General features: G+C 37.2%; 1 protein-coding gene across 2 annotated transcripts in view; it reads right to left on the minus strand.

The window, feature by feature from the left end:
• The window catches only part of sano (serrano), a 59,166-nt gene that overhangs the window by 2,970 nt on the left and 35,997 nt on the right, over positions 1–20,199 (minus strand). For both annotated transcript variants that reach the window (XM_065344880.1, XM_065344879.1), the window contains exon 2: positions 9,590–11,477. In XM_065344880.1, coding sequence (XP_065200952.1) covers positions 9,591–11,444 — 1,854 coding nt within the window. In that variant the 5' untranslated portion in view covers positions 11,445–11,477 and the 3' untranslated portion in view covers position 9,590. The remainder of the gene's footprint in view (positions 1–9,589; positions 11,478–20,199) is intronic.

A 20,199-nucleotide genomic window follows, 5' to 3' on the forward strand; every position in this document is an offset into this window, starting at 1 on the left:
ATGAAGCTTTTAAAACGAAAAAGTCTAAACCAAAAAAAAGTACCAATTCAGAATTTTAAACTCTTCAATTTTTCTGAAGAATAATTTTATGAAATAGAACACTAAAAACAATGTTGCTCAAGATTTAGCACCTAACCTAACCTAAAACATATTATACCTATACTCTTGATTGTATGTACAGGGTGGCCAGAAATATCGGGTACCCCTAAAAAAGTTTTAAAAAAGTTTTCTAACTAAATACTTCGGTTGGTCACAGTGAATGATAATAATGATAACACATGATTGGTTGTTGGACTGGAGAGATAACATTCCACCAATCATATGCATCTATTTCACGTTGCCAACCTATATTTTTAATGAAAAACTTTCTTAGGGGTACCCGATATTTCTGGCCACCCTGTAAAACGGTAAGTATGAAAGATTGCCTATGTGATGAATAGCAGGATCATATATATTTAGCAACAATACCAATTTGCCATCCACTGATGTTTCAAAACTCGATCAAGTGGGTATGTATGTATAGATTGCCCCCATACATTACGCAGCCCATGACATTTCACTGACTTTTTGCGGACCGACGTTTGGTTTGCACTAGCAGGACCGCGCTTGATTTTTTCCATGTGTTCTCAAAGCAGCTCACTGCTGGGCCATGAAAAGAAGGTATATACTCGATCAGATTGGAGAAAGACTTATATTTAAGCTTATAATTCAATTTTCAATTTTTAAGGAGGGCTCCCCACTCAAGTGTATGTTTTTTAGATATTCCCCAGACTTTTTCCGCCATCAAAAAAATGTTTTCATTCGCTTCCAGGGAGGCGAGGAACTCGAATAGCTCGTGCATGTAGCGCCAAGTTCATAAAATCGAATAATGCAGGTCTTTAGTAGTACTCTGCCTCATATACACACTGCGTTGGCTTGTTTTGCATGTCTGTAGCGATTGAAAACTGAATAGACTTTTTGCAGCCCAGTGCCGGGCTGCAAAAAGTCCAGATGGGCCGCAAAAAGTCTGAGGTTTATCTAGTATGGGCTGCGTAATACCACTTTTCATGTGTATGTATGTATGTGTGTATTTATTTTATAGGTACCTGCGTTTTCCTCGGTGTCGGCTGTGAAAGCTATAGAAAATCAACATGCTCAAAAATTGATTGATCAAAATCGATGTTTTTGACTAGATAGTAGATAGGTATATAATATTGTACTATAATTCTAATGTCACTAACGTGTACCTGTACCTACTCGAAGTGAATCTTCAGATAGATAGGTCTAGGTACTACTTTAATTATTATGCAACTAGTCAACAGAGATGTTTGTTCAAGACACAGGACAGGACTAACTCCCCGCTCCCTCCCTCCCCCTCGTTCTATTTTTCGTCAGTTTCTCTATGATTTTCAAGCCTCTAACAGTCTTCTTACTCACACTGGTAATTTGATTTTAGACATCAACTTTTTGGCATTATCAAGTACATATAAAAAGTTTGGAGGATTTTGACTAAGTTCAGAGGAGACCGTGGGTTCTCAAAGAGGATACATTTTTTTTGTTGGCATTAGTTGCTTGATAGCAATGGCTACGTAGACGCAGAATCTCAAATAGGTATATACCTACTATCTTTTGAAACTACGCCATTTTTTCCAAAACGGACTAGGGTAGAGGCTAGAGCGAAAAAACCACGATTTTTTTTTCGAAAATGCGCGTTCTCTGAGGACTTTAAGGAACCTCCGGAGCTAAAAAAATTGCTGATGACTTTCAACTCAAAATAAAATGAATTTGCTCAAAATCTTCCAATTTTTTTTTTTTTCGTAATCCGCCGTATTCACACCTATATATACTACCTCTATCTGATATGGGTAAACAAGTACCTAAGATAACCTGATGAATAGGGCAACATTTAAACATTGACACCAAAAAAAGTTTGCAAACAAAATGATAATGTCTATTTCTTAGATTCTTACCAACCTAAAGTAGAAAAGCGAATCGAATACAATTTCCAGTCATTTGTTTTAGGTACCCAAATACCATGCTTTATTTCCATGAGAAAATTTTGCCTGTATCATTGTTGATAATGGGACTAGGTAGGTAGGTAGATACTTTTTAATTTGTCGATCTTTAGCTGTAAAACGTATTAATTAATCGTGCCAACTATTGATTAGAAATTTGGAGAAAGCTGAGGGAAAAAATGATATACTCTATTTGATACCGCGAGTAGGTATAGTTACCAGGTTACCTGTACCTAACCATCGTGATGGTTAAATAAAAATCGAGCAGATTTTTTTCCCTTTCATCATTAGACTACGCCAAAAATGCGCATATTACATTGTCATCTTAATTATCACTTTTCTGATTCATGCTATTGTTTTTTGGTTTTGATTCACTTTGCGTTTTTTAATTAAACCGATGTAAGTCGGGCGAAGCGATTAAACGGTGATGGAGAAATAAGGCATACCTACTTACTTCCTCCCTCGTTTCCGCATGCCTCTGTCGTGCAAAAAGAAAGAGAGAAAATATTACCAAAATGTAGCATTATGCAGCATACCTGTACGCACGTCTGACCTATTTTGTCATCAATATTTTATCCAAATTGTTGCCAAGCTAAAGATCATCGTCACACTTCAATTCTCTTATTAATGGATATGATAAACTAAACGTCTCCCTTGATCAGCCTTCTTCTAGTTTTTTTTTGCTCTTAAGTTGATTACAAGAATTGCGAATTATACGATAACCATATGTGCCGGAGTTCTCTACGGCTATTTTAGGCATCTATGTACCTAATACCTATACCTTTCGTTGAGTTGGAAATTTCCAAAATTATGTATATAGGCAGATAAACCTACTACTTTTTGTATGCGCGTGTAAATGTTTGGAAAATTTACTGGTTTCTCCGGTTCCGGTTGCGTATGATATATTTTGGAACAATTAGATATGTATATTTGTGTTTACCACACGTGAATTCTGTCATACGTGGGCTGCACTTTGGGATTTTACTAATATTTTTCAAACTTTTCACGACAAATCATTATCGTTCAAGGTTTCTTCGCATCTGAACATCAGAGATTATAAAATTTGGTAAGAAGTCACTTATGTCATAACGCCTAATTATATCTGTACCATCATTTTGTAAATTATTCAATTCTACGTTCGTATGAAAATTTTGATACGTGGGTATCACTTCGAGATAAAAACTGCAAGATGATTAATTTATGCGCATTAAAAAATAAAACCTAATATTCATGTGTACGAGTATTGCGATTATATGTGCGATGCGTGACTCTCAAGGTGACGTTCGGTAAATTAATTATTGTAAATTGCTCTAAGTACTCAATATTTTTGGTCATGTTTGTGCCGATCTTCTGACTCATTCGAGAGAAGGCTCGGGGGCTGGAGTATATTTTTCAAAAAAAATTTCCGCGACTTGTGATCAATGAATTTGAAAGCATATCCTATATTCATTTCCTCTTTTGACGAAGTACTATAGGCACGTATAACCAGGTAATCAAGGAATTCCTCCGCATAATTCTTTGCAAATCGTCTTTGTGAACTGCAAATATGTACCTACCATTACTTCGTAATGCACCTACATTCATGATTTAATTCCCACCAATAAGTAAGAGTCTTTTTCATAAATTAGGTGCCTTTTTACACCTACCAAGCCATAAAGCTATCAGCTATGCAACTACATACAGCCCCCCTTTTTTGATGCACTATTTCATTGAACTGACTTCCACCCTATACCGAATAGGACTTTATTTAAACTTTCTTGGCTTTAAAAATCTTGACCATGCTCTTGTATTCAAAAAATAAGTTTTTTTTTTAGTCAACCTAACTAGGTATACCTACTTATTTTATTTCGGTATTAAGCATGAAGGGAAGGGGGTAGACAATCATCGTGTTTTTCACTCAATTACATTCAGAAACCAATCTTTTGTGCGAAACAGCTGAACTTTGAAGGATAACATTTCAAAACCGGCTGAACTTGGAGCAAATCTGTTAGCGAAATTTCAAAACGAATAGATTGAAGAATCGACTTTATTAATGGACAAGTTGCATGTTTCCTTTTTTGTATGAACTTTATTAAAAGCTCGAAGCTTACAAAGCTTACACGTTTAAAGATGAATATGGAAAAAATTTCAAAATTAGGTCCATACGTCTTTCGAAATTTGGCTGTAGGTGAGTTGATTCCCGTTTGATTTTTTTCGAAATGATTGTGTCCGAATAGATTCCCACCTTTTCTTTTCAAGTGTCCGAATTGATTCCCACCTCTTTTTTTCAAGTGTACTCAATTCCCGCCAGCACTTTGGGCGCAGTATGTTGCAACCATAAATAGGACGACTAATTCCTGTGAATGATTCCATTTTAAACTGAATTCCGATTTCTATTCCTCAAGTTTCTGCCCACAAGCGTTCAGTTAATTTAATTACATTTTATATCCATCCCTCGCATGTTCCTTTTTTTTTCTAAACGCTTTATAGCTACATATTTTTTGGGAGATAACCCAGCCAACCTCCGTGTGGTGTCTCCTGGATAACTCAATTCGTACACTTGAAAAGAAAAGGTGGGAATCAATTCGTACACTTTTTTCATTTTGGGAATCAACTAACCAACTCCCTGAAATTTGACTTAAAAGGTGAAAGTTCGACTTTTCATGATACGAGCATACACGAAATTTGAGATCAATCATTCAAGAATGTGGAAATATTATTGTAAAGACCCTTTATAATTTACGTAGGTACCTACTCCCTTTTCAATAACTTGAATTAATTGTCAAAAAGATTTTAAAAAATTAAAATTGAAATGCTGGTAGATATACTTATTGATAGTTAATAGGTAGTTGAAGCATGTGTTTCCAAAACGCACTAAGTCCATTTTCAAAGATTCTGAGGTTGCCCGACATCTAGCATAAAGTTGCAGCCCAAAAAATCAGCCAATTTGGGCCATTTCTACGTTTCTAAATTGTACCAAGTACCATGAATTTCTTATCAATATTTTTTTGGACTTAGTGCGTTTTGGAAACACACGATTCAGTTATTAATTTGAATTGTTCATTTTTTTAACCCGGTAACCCGGCTCTTTTTATCCTCCCCTCATCTCGATCTATGTCCCTCCGAACAAGCTTAAAGTACCAAAAAATTGGAAATAATCATCCCACAGAAACTGCTCTTCGTATTGAAAATTTCATGGTTAAACGAAGCAGGGAGTACTTGGTGATTTCGATGGTTGTTTTTTAAGTAATGGAAATTATATACAAATGGAGATTACAAAATTTGAGGAATGTACCTACTTGTATAATTTAACGATGTCTGATGCCTTGGTAATAAAGAGTAGGCATCTATTTTCGTATCAACAATATTTTATCAGCTCTGAACGTATCTTCGCTGCGAAATACGAATATTACGAAACACTGAACCGAAGGTTTTGTTACAATACCTACATCTTAGGTACTCACACTTATTAGGTATAGTCTTATGATATCGATATAAAAAGAAGGAAAAAACTGCAATCGGCCCAGTATAGGTAGGTACTCGTAGGTAAGTAATTCGTTCTAGTAATCAGGAATTGAATAGAGGAATTACGTAGTCGATAATCGAAGTGTCATATATTACGATTATTTTGACTGATCGCAAAAAGGTGAAATTGCTGTTTGAAGAGCCCATTTAGAAAGCATACAACCTGATTCGGGACTCAATGATACTGATCGTGAATATCCATCATGTCTCGACTTTATTCGTACCGTACCGTGTTCTAAAACTTGCGCCGCGATTACGTTTTCGTCGAGGTTTAATTTATTACGACTAATACAAGAAATATGAAACAAATGGTGTCTGTTTTGCTGATTTACTAACCTACAACGAACAATATTTTAAATCTGCTGTAGGTACCGTTCCGTTTGTATATATGCAGTCGTCGAGGTTAAACGTGCTTAAATGCAGAGCCATTATCGTTTTTAAACAAGTGTCGCTCCGTTTTTGCGCGCATTATGCTAAACGCTTTGTTGTATTGTGCGACGAGCAATTTTTTTACAAAATGTTTTTAATCTTGACCTTTTTAGTACCTATGCCGCGCCTTAAATAGTACGACATAGGCAATTCGAGTACGCACAGTACCCACGTGTTATATTGATATCCGCAAATACGTGAAATGAGGTTATGGGCGATTTTTCACTTTCTCAATACCTACAATATGCAAAGATAGGTGCAACAATTTTCAAATGTTTGAGCGATGTGTGCGTATTAAAGTTCTAGAGTGGTATGCTGCGTACAATGTTTTTTTTTTTTCTTGGTCACGTATAATACGTTACAATATATGGAGTAACTCCTTCAATTCGTTAGGTACCTCTACCTACCTAGAACTTACTACCTAAACAAAATCCGTCTCATAAAATTTTGCTTAATTTTCGACGCATAATTAAATTCTCCTTTAGTTTGGTATGTTTTGTCCTTTGACAGTGGTTTGGTTTGCCCTTCAACTTTCACGATAGGCAACATTTCGATTTTTTTTAAATTTACATCCAAATTTTCAGGTTTGATCATTTACTACCCCAGACACATATTTGTGTCGTCATTCCACTTTTTGTAAGTATGTACTATGTACGTACCTATATCAATTATCGAACTGTTTCGAGATTGTGTACAATTTTGGACTTGATAACGATCGTAACTGTGATCGTCTGCAATGTACCGAATAGTGAATACCTAAAATGTATTTTATACATTTCATTTCCACACCTCAAACAATAACGTAATAGCTCAAAAAAAAATAGGAACTACCAACATACTGGTATAATATCTGTGAAAATCTCAAAATTCTCGTAGAATAAAAAAAGATTAACTCGAGCAACAAATTATGAAGGTAAGTACATAAACATTCATAAAAACACTTATAACGAAAGTATTTGGGGGAAAATTATACGAAATCGGTTTCAGCTGAGATTTGAGATACTTTATATGCTCGACTAAGGTATTACGGGAGAGTCAATTATAACAGACAATATGGTTATTTCCGCTTTTGACTGTTTTGTTGCCTATGAGAAGCAGCTCGCTATCAATAAGATTGAAATTTAAATTGAAAAACAACTTCCTGTTGACCAGCAGCGACCTCTGAACTGCACAGTAATATTAATAGCGATGCATTTTTATTCGTACAGCATAGGCTGGAAACGTACAGGTACAGCGGATATGAACCGCGTCTACGAGGAAATGACGGTGAGGTGAGTAAGGTACGAGTAGGTATAGGTACGGTTAATTAGAACGATGAAAACGTTTTCAAAACTAAGTAAAGTAGTAAGTACGAGTAAGTAGGTTTGGTGTAAAACTGATTTAACGTAATAACAGCTCGCAGGTTTTCTGGTTTGTACCTTATCCAGCTGATTGGATTGTCTCGAGAGGTGGTGAAATTAGTGATCTTCAAAGTGGAACAAGAAGTTGAAAATTACGTCAATTTTTACCACAATGAACATATTTTGGGGCAAATATTGTATTCAAAATTGAGGAAATGAAAAAAAAATTGCTAAAAAATATGTATAGGTAACACTAGGCAACGGCATATTTGTGTTCGGGTTGAAAATGGGCTTAATCGAAATCGATAGTTTAGACCCTAAAACAAAAAACAGAGTGGGATTTTTCAATTTGAGTTGTTTTTGTGGTCAGGAGAGATGATCAAAGTTGCAAAAATGGCCGTTTTTGCCCTATTTCACGAGTTTGTGGCGATATCAGAATTATGTTTAAAAAAAAACCAAGGTCATATTCGGATTCTACGCACTTTTTCAAGTAAACATCTTCACCGGATAACAACTCAAATTGAAAAATCCCACTCTGTTTTTTGTTTTAGGGTCTAAACCATCGATTAAGCCCATTTTCAACCCGAAAACAAAAAAAAGGTCAAAAATTGTTGCCTAGTGATAATTAAGTACCTCAAAAAAATGTTATCCAACTTCATGAATTTTTTTAATTACGGTAGTTCAAAAAATATATAAAATCAGTGATGTTTCAAATAGGTCTACGAGATGGATATTGAAATTTATGAATACCTACCTGACTAGAATTTCCTTACATTTTAAAAATTATGTATCTAATCTTATTATTTTAGGAAAATCGCAACCATCGCTGGTAGCTGTGAAATTGTTTATTGGAAAACCATTTTGTTGATTTTATCGACGATACGATATAACAATTTTTCGAGAATGGAAAGACGACACAAAAAGAGGCTGAAGAGTGAAACTCAAAAGAAAATTAATTTAGAACGGTCGCTCAATTCACACGAGGTAGAATAATTATGATTTTCGACTTCTAGTCTTTCAATCTTGCTTGATTTTTCTTAACATCGGTTTTGTACTAGGACCATTTAGAAGGTAGAAGGGAAGCCCTGTTTGTTTCATTTGCCTGTACCTAGTCTAGTAATTGTACAAGTACCAGGTACTCGTACGCATCTTCGGGAGTGCACAACACTACTTTGATAACATTGCTTTTTCAAAACTCATTGTGCCATTCGGAAGCACGTTAAGGTTAAAGTTCCATTTAAGAATCACTATTAGAAGCATTTAAAATTTGAAGGTCGAACCTTCCGACTAAATTTTGAAGCTTCAAAATAGCGCTGTAAGCTAGCCAGCGTTTTATAAACAATAGAACTTTTGGTACCATCTTGAATCATATGTACCAGTTTACGAAATTGGCACTATCACAGGGTAACATCTCATCAAAGGTCATATTTCAAAAACAAGAATCGGGGTTTATGATACCTATACTGGCTACTATACATACCTACATACATCGATTGACATGTTTTTGAAAGCGCTGAACGCGAATATCGCCTTATTCGTTTTCTGATTAGAGCCTTTTTGAGGCATCTACCAGTTATCTCACCCAGTGGCGTAGCCAAAGGGGGGGGCGAAGGGGGCCATGGCCCCCCTTGAGAGCGAAAATTTGAAAGAAAACATGCAAAAATGGACGTTTTTTCGTTGTTTGGGCCCATTTTTTCCAAAAATTTTCGCTCTCGCTTCGCTCGAGCAATAATTTTGCCTTCATTTTCATGGGATCACCCCACATTACAATAGATTTCCAGAAAATTATCCCTCATTTCGATTTTTCATGCCTAAAAATCTGGTTTTGCCCCCTCCTTGAGAAAATCTTGGCTACGCCACTGATCTCACCCCCTTCTTCATTATGAAAAATTTGAAAAGAATTATCCATGACATATTGATTTACAACCTTGGTTTTTTGCGTAAACATCATCTTCACTCTAATAGCGCCCCCGCCCATAAAAATTTTGTTAATACGTAAAAAAAAAAACAACAACAAAAACGAAAATGATCTCGACTTTTTTTATTTGATCTCATTTTTACCCTCCATGTCACGCGCCCCTTCAAACATCAAAGATCAAAATTTGAAAAAGGATTTCTTGGATCATCATCCTTCCTCACTTTAAATACGAGTACATACGTAGCCTATGATGACACACAACATTCCCAAAATTGAAAATCACCCACTAGTAGGTAAGTAAAATACCTATTAGTATTATATGTAAGTAACTAACCAGCGAATAAACGATAGAGTTTTCAATCCAATTCAAATACAAATAGGTAGTAGGTAAGGTTGGTACTTACGTTAAAGGTAAAGGGTTCCGATACGTTTATGACTACTGGTACTTTTCTGCGTTGAATTTCTTCTGAGCACGCTGGATTCCGCTTTGGCGGGTTTAAATTTTCTATCACATCTGGGTTCCACATCATTATGCATATCCCATACTAGGTTGGTTAGAGATCTTGGTCGACTAATACGTCTGGAACGTTTTTCCGGCAGTTTGGTACCGGTCGCCGAGTCAGCAGACGTTTTGCCGCCGGAATTACTCGAGTCTAAGGTACCATCCAGTTCCATGGCTTGTTGTAAATTACTTAAAGATTTATAACGTATATTAAAAATAGGCGAGCCGGATTTCAGCAATGGTGGATGCTCTTTCAATGGTGAAGAGCTCTTTTGTCTTAACAGTCTTCGGCTCTGTGAATTACCATTTTTAACGTATAACTTAGAAAACGACGTTCTATCGACGGCGTATTGTTGTTCTTCGGGTGGTGGCGCGCTCGTACATTTGATGGCTGGTTTTCGCGTACGCTTTTCCGCTTTCAAACCTGACTGGATGATTTTCACTTTTGGTATGGTTTCGATGGGAGGTGGTTCGGGTTTGACTACGGTGCCGACGGGCGACGACGACGTGTCCGTCGGCGATATGGCGATTACATCCGCGACGCATTCTTTTTCACCTTTAGCTATATGACTGGAATCTGATTCGGGAAATGGCGAACGTATATTTTTCGGTAATGGCGCGAAGCCGCGAACGTAATCGTATATCAAGTCTATTTCGTCATATTCCGAATTATGCGGTCGATTTTCAATATCGAACGGGTAATTGGCATTCGCGACGTCCGCTGATAAGCTTCTGGTGAGAAAGTAGCCGTTTTTCGACGGCAGCAGATTGCCGACGTTTTTCAAGGTTTTCATGTCGACCGAACGCGCATCCAAGACGTACGCTTTGTTAACATTTTCGGCGGCTAATTTGGTGCATTTTTCCAGCACCCTCTGATACTCTCTGGTATCTTTTAGGCAGTCTTCGTTACGCGCTTTTTGTAATTTAAGCGGCGCCGCTAATGGCAACGTTATCACGGAGCTAGTATCCTTTTGTAATGGCATCGCGAATACGTGTTCTTCCTCGAAAACGCACAGCAATCGAAGTTCCGGTAAAAATTGGTTCAAATTCTTGAACCCTTTGGGAGGACTACCATGTACTAAGCGCACGGTCACGGGCAGACGTTTCTGAAGCAGATTCTTCGCCGTGTGTACGCCGCTAATATTGTCTTCTTTCGCTAACGTGCTGAATCGACTCTTTTGATCCATACCCAACAGCACGATATCGCTGACTGAATCCAAACATCGTAAAAATTTTATTTTCGAATTACCTAATTGCACTTCGGCCTGAGGATAAAGCGTTTCGCCGGCGTTCACAATTCGAGCACCGTCGGCGACCAGAACTCCGTCATCGTCGTATCGACCAACTATCGCTCGTATCGAATCCCTGACCAAGCAACCGTTTTCCGATTTACGATGAGCTAGTTCGGCTACGCTTTCTAGACATCTCATACCTCGACCATCTTCGCTCAGAAGCTCGAAATATCCTTGGTAGGTATCGGGGATGACGAATTTGGGACCGACGCCCACCACTCTCCGGCCTTCTTTTATTTTAACCGCCTGAGCTAGTATTTTACGTCGTCTGCCGGCCGATATCAATAGGACAGTAGGCTGCACACATGGACTAGGTAAAGAAGGTACGCCGATTCCTCCGTATTGACCTTTAATAATTTTCGCAACCGCTGGTAGTCGATGCTTGGCGACGAATTCACGCAAATATAGTCCCTCTTCGGTCCAACGCGCCGCAGCTACCACAGCTTGCCCGTCTGTTGCTGCCATCGAATTCCGTAACTCGTATTATTACAGCATCTCCTGCGCAAACAAACAAACCGAACGTGAATTATTATTAAATGCATGACCATGGTCACGTTTATATGTACATGTACATTGTACAGTCGTCTTGTAAAAATTAGATTGAAAGTGCAATTTCAGGAAGCATGTGAGTACCCAGTATCCACCCCCGTACCTACCAATTCATTTCGCGGTTAGGTACGCAAAATACAATTATTGATGTAATAACAGATGACAGTTTATATAAATAGCACCATTACTGATGTGAAAACCAAAATAAAAGAAAATTCGATCAATTTATAAGGTGAGAAATGGGCTATTTTCAAAAATCAATGAGAGAAGAATTTTAAAAAAGTAACAATAAAAGTAAGTATGCTTAGCAACCAAAAAAAATTAGGTAATACGAAATTTTCAGCTATACTTACTTACTCAAGTGAAAGTAAGTACACATAAAACTTATTAACATTTTAACCCCCTTAAGCTCGCGATTCACGTGCCTTAATCGATTTACAATGTCCAACTTATGATGGGATTAAATTTTCTGTGGTAGAATTCGATTACTGCGCGCGCTTTCTGGAGCAATTCCAAATTGTTAGGAAACCCCCAACTTTTTCTGGAGGCTCCAGAAAGGATGAAATTCTATTTCAAGATTTACAGTTTTTGTTAAAGTTGACATAACCAGACCATAAAATCAATTTTGATAATAATTCGAAAAATGGTTCAAAGGTGTGGCTGGCATGTCCACCGGACTAAGGGGCGATCGAATGAAATTTAACGAGTGAAATTTCATGAAGCAATTCACAAACATACTTTTCAACCATCATTGCACCCACACGTCCACACTTCAAAACAGCCTCGGTAAACTTTACAGCAAAATGACGACGCGCGCCTCTCTCAAGTCTCCATAGTAAAACCGGACACTCACCTATTTCACTTTTTAAAAGTATATAATACCTAGATATATGTAAGATACACGGACGTACTACGAGTACGTACAGTAACCTTAAACCAGAACGTTCCTACTTCGTACCACAAACAAAACATTTCACGAGAAGCGGCGGTGCAACCTTGAATTTCTCACTAGGAAAAAAACTTATCGTAGAAATTAGAGATTTTTTTTTTTCTTATCACAGCTTCAACCAGAATCAGGTCATCACGTTTCGCCCACAACATTTCCCTTTCATACAAGCTTCCAATTGCCAGCAATAAAACAGCAAGTCTTGTTTTTGTAGATATCAGTTAAGCAAAGATATTAATTATTATCAATGCGATGGTTTTTATTCGTTGAATTTTAATAAACAAATACACTCGTACTTTCTAATACGATACTCGCTCGTGTGCGAGTACAATTGTCCTTATTCGCTCGATGCTAAAATTGCAGCGTAGGTACTCGCCACGCGCGCTCAGAATTTTTCCATAAACGAAAAACGATAGACATCTCATTTCAAATTTTTTCATCATATTTTTTACGAAAGGTAGAAGCACGCGGCGAAGGGGAACAGTGCGTGAAGAGGAAATTCCAGCAGCTCATCAATTGAAAAATCTAGTAAGGGTCCCACAAGGATTCTATTTTCCAAAATAGGTATAGATAGCCCCGAATTACATAAATTTTTGTACTACATGAAAACATGGAACTGGTTTTTCGATGACATTTTTACTGGAGAAAAAGGTTTATTCGGAAGCCCAAGTTATCAAAGACTCCAGAAAAAAAATTTGGATATCTTTTATTCTAACGATGGCAGAGGGGATACAAAGGTCTGCTTTTTACCTGAGTGAGAAAAAAAAGTATTTTCAAGGGGCTAAAATCTTTTATAAAACTTTTACCGAAATCTGGAAAGTAAAAGCAAGTGGGCCTGAAAACGCACGATAGTACGAGTAGTTATCATTTTTGATGTTTTCTTCTGGATACTTCGCAACTTTTGGCATTGAGCTGTATACTCGTATGTATTATTTTATAAAATTAAAAACCCTGTAAGGACCTTTAATCTTTTGGTTGAATAGTGGGAATGTGAGGTTGCCAATGGGTCTCTATGCTTTTGAATGAGTTTTTTAAAACATTGTAATAAATTGTAGATACTCGAGTTATTTTAATTAGGTATGGTATCATTTTATCAGTACCTATTTTTTTGGTGTCGTATTTGGTCTTTTTTCTTAACAATTCATTTGTAATTTTATCAATCTAAACAAAATTAATCACCACAAGAAGTGATTGTGAAATGTTGACGTCTGTAAAACGTTTACCGTACACGGTACCCACAGTATCCATATCCTAATTGATTTCGAGTACCTAAACCTATTTTGTGTATCTGCTTATCTACGAGTACATACATGATTGTACCAATTTATTGTTTGCACAATCCCATTGATGCTTGGTCATTGTTTTTCAAATTGAAACATATTCATCTCTGACGTTGATGCAAGAATGACAATTGATTTTTGCAACTGCTCAACGCTCGGGTTCGTTTATATGTTACAAGTTGTATATGTAGGTATAGGTCTACCTATCTACATAGCCGACTATGGTAAGGTTTTTGGTACCTCGCTTGTAACAATGATTACCGAACGGTATCTCAATAGGTACCTTTCTCACAAGGGAACCTTTACGACCAGACATCTTCGATAGACCCGAAATTTGGCTCATTGGAAAACTAATGAGAATGACAGAATGACACACTTACCTAAGAACCAGATTTTGAGCCTCCGAAGTTGATTTTTGATTTTTTGAGAATTTTTGAAAATATGTAGTGGAAATACTTATTCCTTGATATGTTAATTAGGTATCTTCAAAAAGAGTAAATCTGAAGGGAAAAAAAGCTGAAAATCGGTTTGTATAAAATACCGTCCAGCTTCCTCTCCTTCTCCATTCAAGTCAAAATGTCGAACTTATTAAAAGATTAAATTTTCAGCCGCTGAAGTATGATTGATTACACAACATCTTATGGAGCAATTTGAAACTTTTGGAGGATTGTTCAACTTTTGCTAGAGGCTCGAAAATTAAGTCGAAAATGGTCATACCTACTCGATTTGGAAGGGGCGACTTCAGTATACCCATAGATTTTCAGATTTTCATCTTGAGAATTCTACATACTTACCTACTCTTTTTGAATAAAATTCAATATACGGATTATGCTACTTCCACAGTCTTCAAAAATTTATCAAAAAATTTAAAAATCGAGAAATTAATTTTGAAAGGTCAAAATTCGGTTCTGAGATGTGAAAGATGTGTTTCTTCTGTAACTACTTCTTTCAGTTCACTCGAAGTTGATGGGTTGGCAAAGTTCCTTTTTTATCCAAGTTGAATACTTTGTCCTTTCTAAAGAAGCACCATGCTTGTTTCAAATTCTTGATAAATTGTCAGAAAAATGGTTCTTCCGTATGATTTTTCTCATCTTAAGCGATGGTCCAGTTGCGATTCAATCAGATTCAAATCACAATAACTTGGTTTACATTGGTCTATGCGGAATATGAAATAGGTAAGTACCTATAATAGGTAAAGTACTCAATATTTTTGAATTTCCAACGTTAGTATATAAACAGAATAAAATGAGCAACGAACTCGCATCTTCTTCACGTTACAAGAAAAACTTGTCCTATACAACAATCAGGGTCACTCGCTATAAATATCTATATACATGGATAAAAAAAAATCAGCGGTCATTGGCAGCGTAATTCCATACAAAATTTGTAACTCCGACAGATGTTTGGAATTTGAATAAAATTTCAAATCGACGAAAAAACAACTCATTTAGATGGCTGGTTTGCTGGTTTCATGAGATATCGTAAGAATAATATCGACTTATATAAATTACAACTAACGCATAACGTTGTGCTTCCGATTCAAAATTACACCAATCCGAAAACCAGTTACTTACTGTTGCACTTTTTCGTCGGATGACCGTGACCATAGGGCTTATTTTGAAGTAAATGCTTGCGTATATGTGTACTACTCGGTAACTTTTATTCGTTTTTATTTTAGCATACAATCGAATGTGGTTACACAACGAATGGAAAACATAATTAAACGGACCAGAATAAATAGTAAATGTCAGATGTTGAAAGTACAAATAAATAAAATGTAATGGCTAATTCATATAAATTATTCTGGGCGCGTAGTATGATCATCTTTTCGAACAAAGGATGGTTTGGTCACGATATAGCGTACGCCATTGACTCTTTAGTGTTCATCTCGAGTGAATTTATGAAATATAACAATGCGCCATGATTCGTGCTATTTAATAGAAGTAGTGATCATACGGAGAAAATGAGACACTTTTTTTCTTTAAAAAAAAAAAAAAAAAAAAAAGAATTTTCTTTAATATGAAAGTAAATGAAAGCGAATCTCATTTAACAGAATGTTTAAGGTGTAATAAAATGTAGTCAACTAAGTAGGTACAAAGTGTATTGGTTGCTGGGTACCGTAGCTATGCTGTCATAGCTTTGTCAAAGTGTGTAAGAACGCAAATGTGCGTTGCTTGGGCGAAGTTTTCATGTCAAGCACGGACCTAGTAGTACCTTGGTTTCATTTAATTTCATTTTTTAGTTTCATATATTTTATGATTTCATAACTTTCATTTTTGTTTTAGCAATGTATACGGTCTCCAATAATATCGGGCATAGCTATAGCGAGAATTTTCGTTCAAAAATGTGGCTTGGCAACGCCGCACCATATAAAAACACATTGATCAATGTCGCCAATCCACGGTATTTTCTGTAATTATACTGATGTTAAATATAGATTGGCGATTGATAAGTTTTTCAAATTTGCAAAAAACTCAATTTACTAAATATTACCTACTTATCGCGCACCAACTAAGTAAGTAATAATAGGTAGGGCTACATACATGTATCGTATTTTCGAGTTCCATAAAAATGATGAAAAGTTATAGGAACCTAACTTGAAATTTAAAACAACGTTAACAGGCTGTGAATCGTTTAAATTTTTGAATGTTCATTTTTGCTCATTTAGTCAATTTTGATAGATAATTTTTATCAAGATCTCCTTATACCTCCTCAGCCAGCTCCAAACACGGTAGGTATGCATTTCATTGACGATCTTATGCTTTGCTTAAGACATACTTTCAACTTGATTTTTTTCAAATTCAAAACACTGTAGCCTTATTTCGGACTTTTCATCGATTATTCATCGGTATCCAACAATATCCTGAGTCATTGCAAGCATCTATAGGTAAGGTACCCTAAAGCCGAACTGGGCAGTTAGGTACCACTTTTTATGGAAAAATTGCATCTTCAATCTACATATTCCTACATGAGGCGGTGGAATACTGGAACTGGAACTGCGCTACAGCCTGCGCCAAACACCTTTCATTGTATGCCTATAGTCCAAGGAGCCACAACAGAAAGACAAATTTGAGCACCTTCTCAAATTCATTCAGTACGTAACTTGGAGGCAGACAGCCTGCTGCCTGTGGGGTCAAAGACCATGACCATCACTTTGGTTTTGGCTGAGTTGATAATACATACAGATTACCTACGTAGCAGTACATACAACTTGTTAACTTGAGATCTCCACTCTTTGGATCAATTTTTCCATCATCACTTCAGCACACCATAGTTATTTCAACAGGAAAGCAGCCTAAAGACTAAACTAAAGAGCAACAAATCCTCAGTAAGATGAACAATGTCACATACAGAAGCTAGGACCTATACTCATGGGAATACATCTTCATCGTTCTCTTCGTCTTTCATCGTGAAAGATGGTTTCAAATAAACCATGCTGTAATGTCAAATATACTGCGATAAATTTTTAAATCGCTCTCCAACAATAAGTACCTAAGATTAATTTTTTTCCGTTTAGATCGAATATATATGGCGCGTGAACATATCAGATCAGTGCGCAGCAAAGCGGCGTCTATATCTCTCAGTATTCTCTCCAATGTATAGTAATGTTCAAATTACGCAAATTAACGTAAAAGTCGAATTATCGAAATTAAATATAAAAATATAACTCGAACTCAAAGAAATACTCGGCGAACATTTTAACCATTTATTAACGTATAAAGGTACAACACATAATAACGTATAACGTATAATTTACAAAGTTTAACTTATTTCTAGGAAATTCTGTAGTCAAACTTATATATATAAATAACGTTATAGATACCGATAACAATAAGAAACGTTACACGATACCTACAACTACACCTACTACCTTTCTAGATCTTTGGGTAATTACCAGTCGTGTTACCAAAAGGCACAACACGCCTCCTAAAAAATTATTTAGAAATCTAGAAAAACTAATTTTTTCACGTGGCTTTTGGAAGCGTTGGTAACACTGACTAACACGTACTACACAACTCTCGCCTAAAGCGAATAAAAATAGCACTAAAACGTAAACACCGTAGATAGCTCGAAAGTTCAACTTTTCTCGAATAAAAACCGATTAAATAATTAATAAAATAAATTAAAACATGATTAAAACAATAAAAGATAAAATGCGGGTAAAATAAGTACTAAAATACACGATAAAACAGTTTCCGGCGAGCGTATACCGTACTACGATCTGTACGTATAGTTGAAAAATAATCTACGAAAAATTTCACTCAGAAGACCGGCTACGTACAAGGTAAAATACACGATAAAATAATTTAAAATAATTAATAAAAACAATAAAATAGAGACCTAAACACTGGATAGACGTTAAGTCGACGACGAAAAATTCAACACGAAGAATCACAGCAAATTCACACGACAAATAGTGACTAAATCACCGTACGAACAATCCTAACGATCGAAAAGAAGCTGAAAACAATCACCGAGCTTTTTGGCAGGTAGAGGCTTCGTAAACGCATCTGCCAAGTTGATTTTGCCGTCGACTTTAACTATATCTATCTCTCTGTTCGACCAAGCATTTCTTGTATTATGAAAACACAAGTTTATATGGCGAGTTTTCGATGTTTCAGGGGTTTTCGCCATACCCGCAGCAGCCGTAGAATCGCAAAGAACAAGAGTCGGTGGTAAAGGAAAACCGAGCACGCTGAGCAAATTACGTATAGCTCGAACTTCGCAAACACACTGAGACAGCGCAACGTATTCGGACTCGCCAGACGATACCGCTACGCAGTTTTGTTTCTTAGCACGCCATACGATTGGACTACCGAACAGAAAAAGAATTAGCCCAGACGTAGACTTGTAATCCGACGTATCGCCGGCCAGATCAGCGTCGACGAATGCGGTAAGTAGCTTCGGCTCACACGCAGTGAACTTTAGCTTGAAGTTCGCGGTACCTTTCAAATATGTTATAACTCTGTTACAGGCTATCACTAACTTCGACGACGGCTTCGTTTGGTACCGGGAAAGAAAATTAACCGCGAAAGTAATATCAGGTCGACTCCAAGACGCTACATATAACAACGAGCCAATCATCGATCGTACCTGCGACTCAAGGGACCAATCAACATTCGCCTTTTGGAAACCAAAATCTTCGAAGGGGGAAGAAGAAATATCAGCGTCCACCAGATTGAAGCGCTCGATTATCGACTCTATGTAGTCGCACTGATCGATAGTAAAACCCTCCGAAGTACGTATGATATTAACGCCCAGATATTTCTTTATATCACCGAGATCTTTAACCTCGAAATTTCTTTTCAACAGGTCGATAACCTTCGCAATGAACTCATCGTCCCATCCGGTGATAAACAGATCGTCGACGTATATAGCGAGAATACACCGAAGTGCATCGCCCTCGAAGATGAAAATAGTAGCGTCGAACACAGTGGCTTTAAGGCCAATTTTCGCTAAAATACGAGCAAGCTCATTAAACCACGTCACCGGAGAGATTTTTAACCCGTACAGCGCTCGGATAAGTTTCCACACGGGGCTTTTGAATCGACCACGATAGTAAAAGCCCTTAGGCAATTTGACAAACACCGTATAAGGTAACTTTCCATAAAGAAAAGCTCCCTTTATGTCTACGTGGCGAATACGCCATCCATACTTGACCGCTAGCGCTATGAGAGCTTTGATGGTGTCTGCTCGGACAACAGGAGAGAAGATATCGAACGCTTCGAACACTTTTCCCTCTTGATAGCCTAAAACAACAAGCCTAGCTTTATACGTATTATTATCTTTCTTCCTATACACCCATTTAACGCCAAGAATTTTTGCTCCAACAGGTTCCTCGACCAATTCATAGGTACCCATTCGCTCGAGATTACAGAGTTCCTCATTCATAGCGACTCGCCACTTATCACGATCAGCACCGGACGTCGCCTCCTCGAACGTAAGCTCGGGCTCACCGGCCGCTAGCATCACTGTCTCTCTCGGTACGTATTCGTGCTCGTCTATATATCGATCTTCATTCGCTACCCAAGTGACTAGGTCACCGTACTTAGAGCTCTCATCGATACGTACGTGTGAAAACACCTGTGTACTATCGTCTTCGATATTTAATAACTTGTAACCGGTTTCAGTGAACCCTACAACGACCCACTGAGCGCGCCTGGTACGTTCGTCGAGCTTTTTGCGTTGTTCTGGATGAACAAAGACTTGCGCTTTACTACCGAAGATTCGAAAGTACTGGTACTTGGTTGGCTTCTTACGCCAAAGAGAATACGGAGTTCGTTTGTCTTCGATAGCTCGGGTAGGTAGATTGTTTAACAAACAATTTGCTGCTTCAACAGCGAAACACCAGTACTTTTGAGGCATACGCGCCTCGAATAAAAGAGCTCGGGTCTTATCCATGAGCGAACGGTTAAAACGCTCCACTTTACCGTTGTGTTGATGC

This window comes from Planococcus citri, chromosome 1 (assembly GCF_950023065.1).
Source record: "Planococcus citri chromosome 1, ihPlaCitr1.1, whole genome shotgun sequence".
Lineage (NCBI taxonomy): Eukaryota > Metazoa > Arthropoda > Insecta > Hemiptera > Pseudococcidae > Planococcus > Planococcus citri.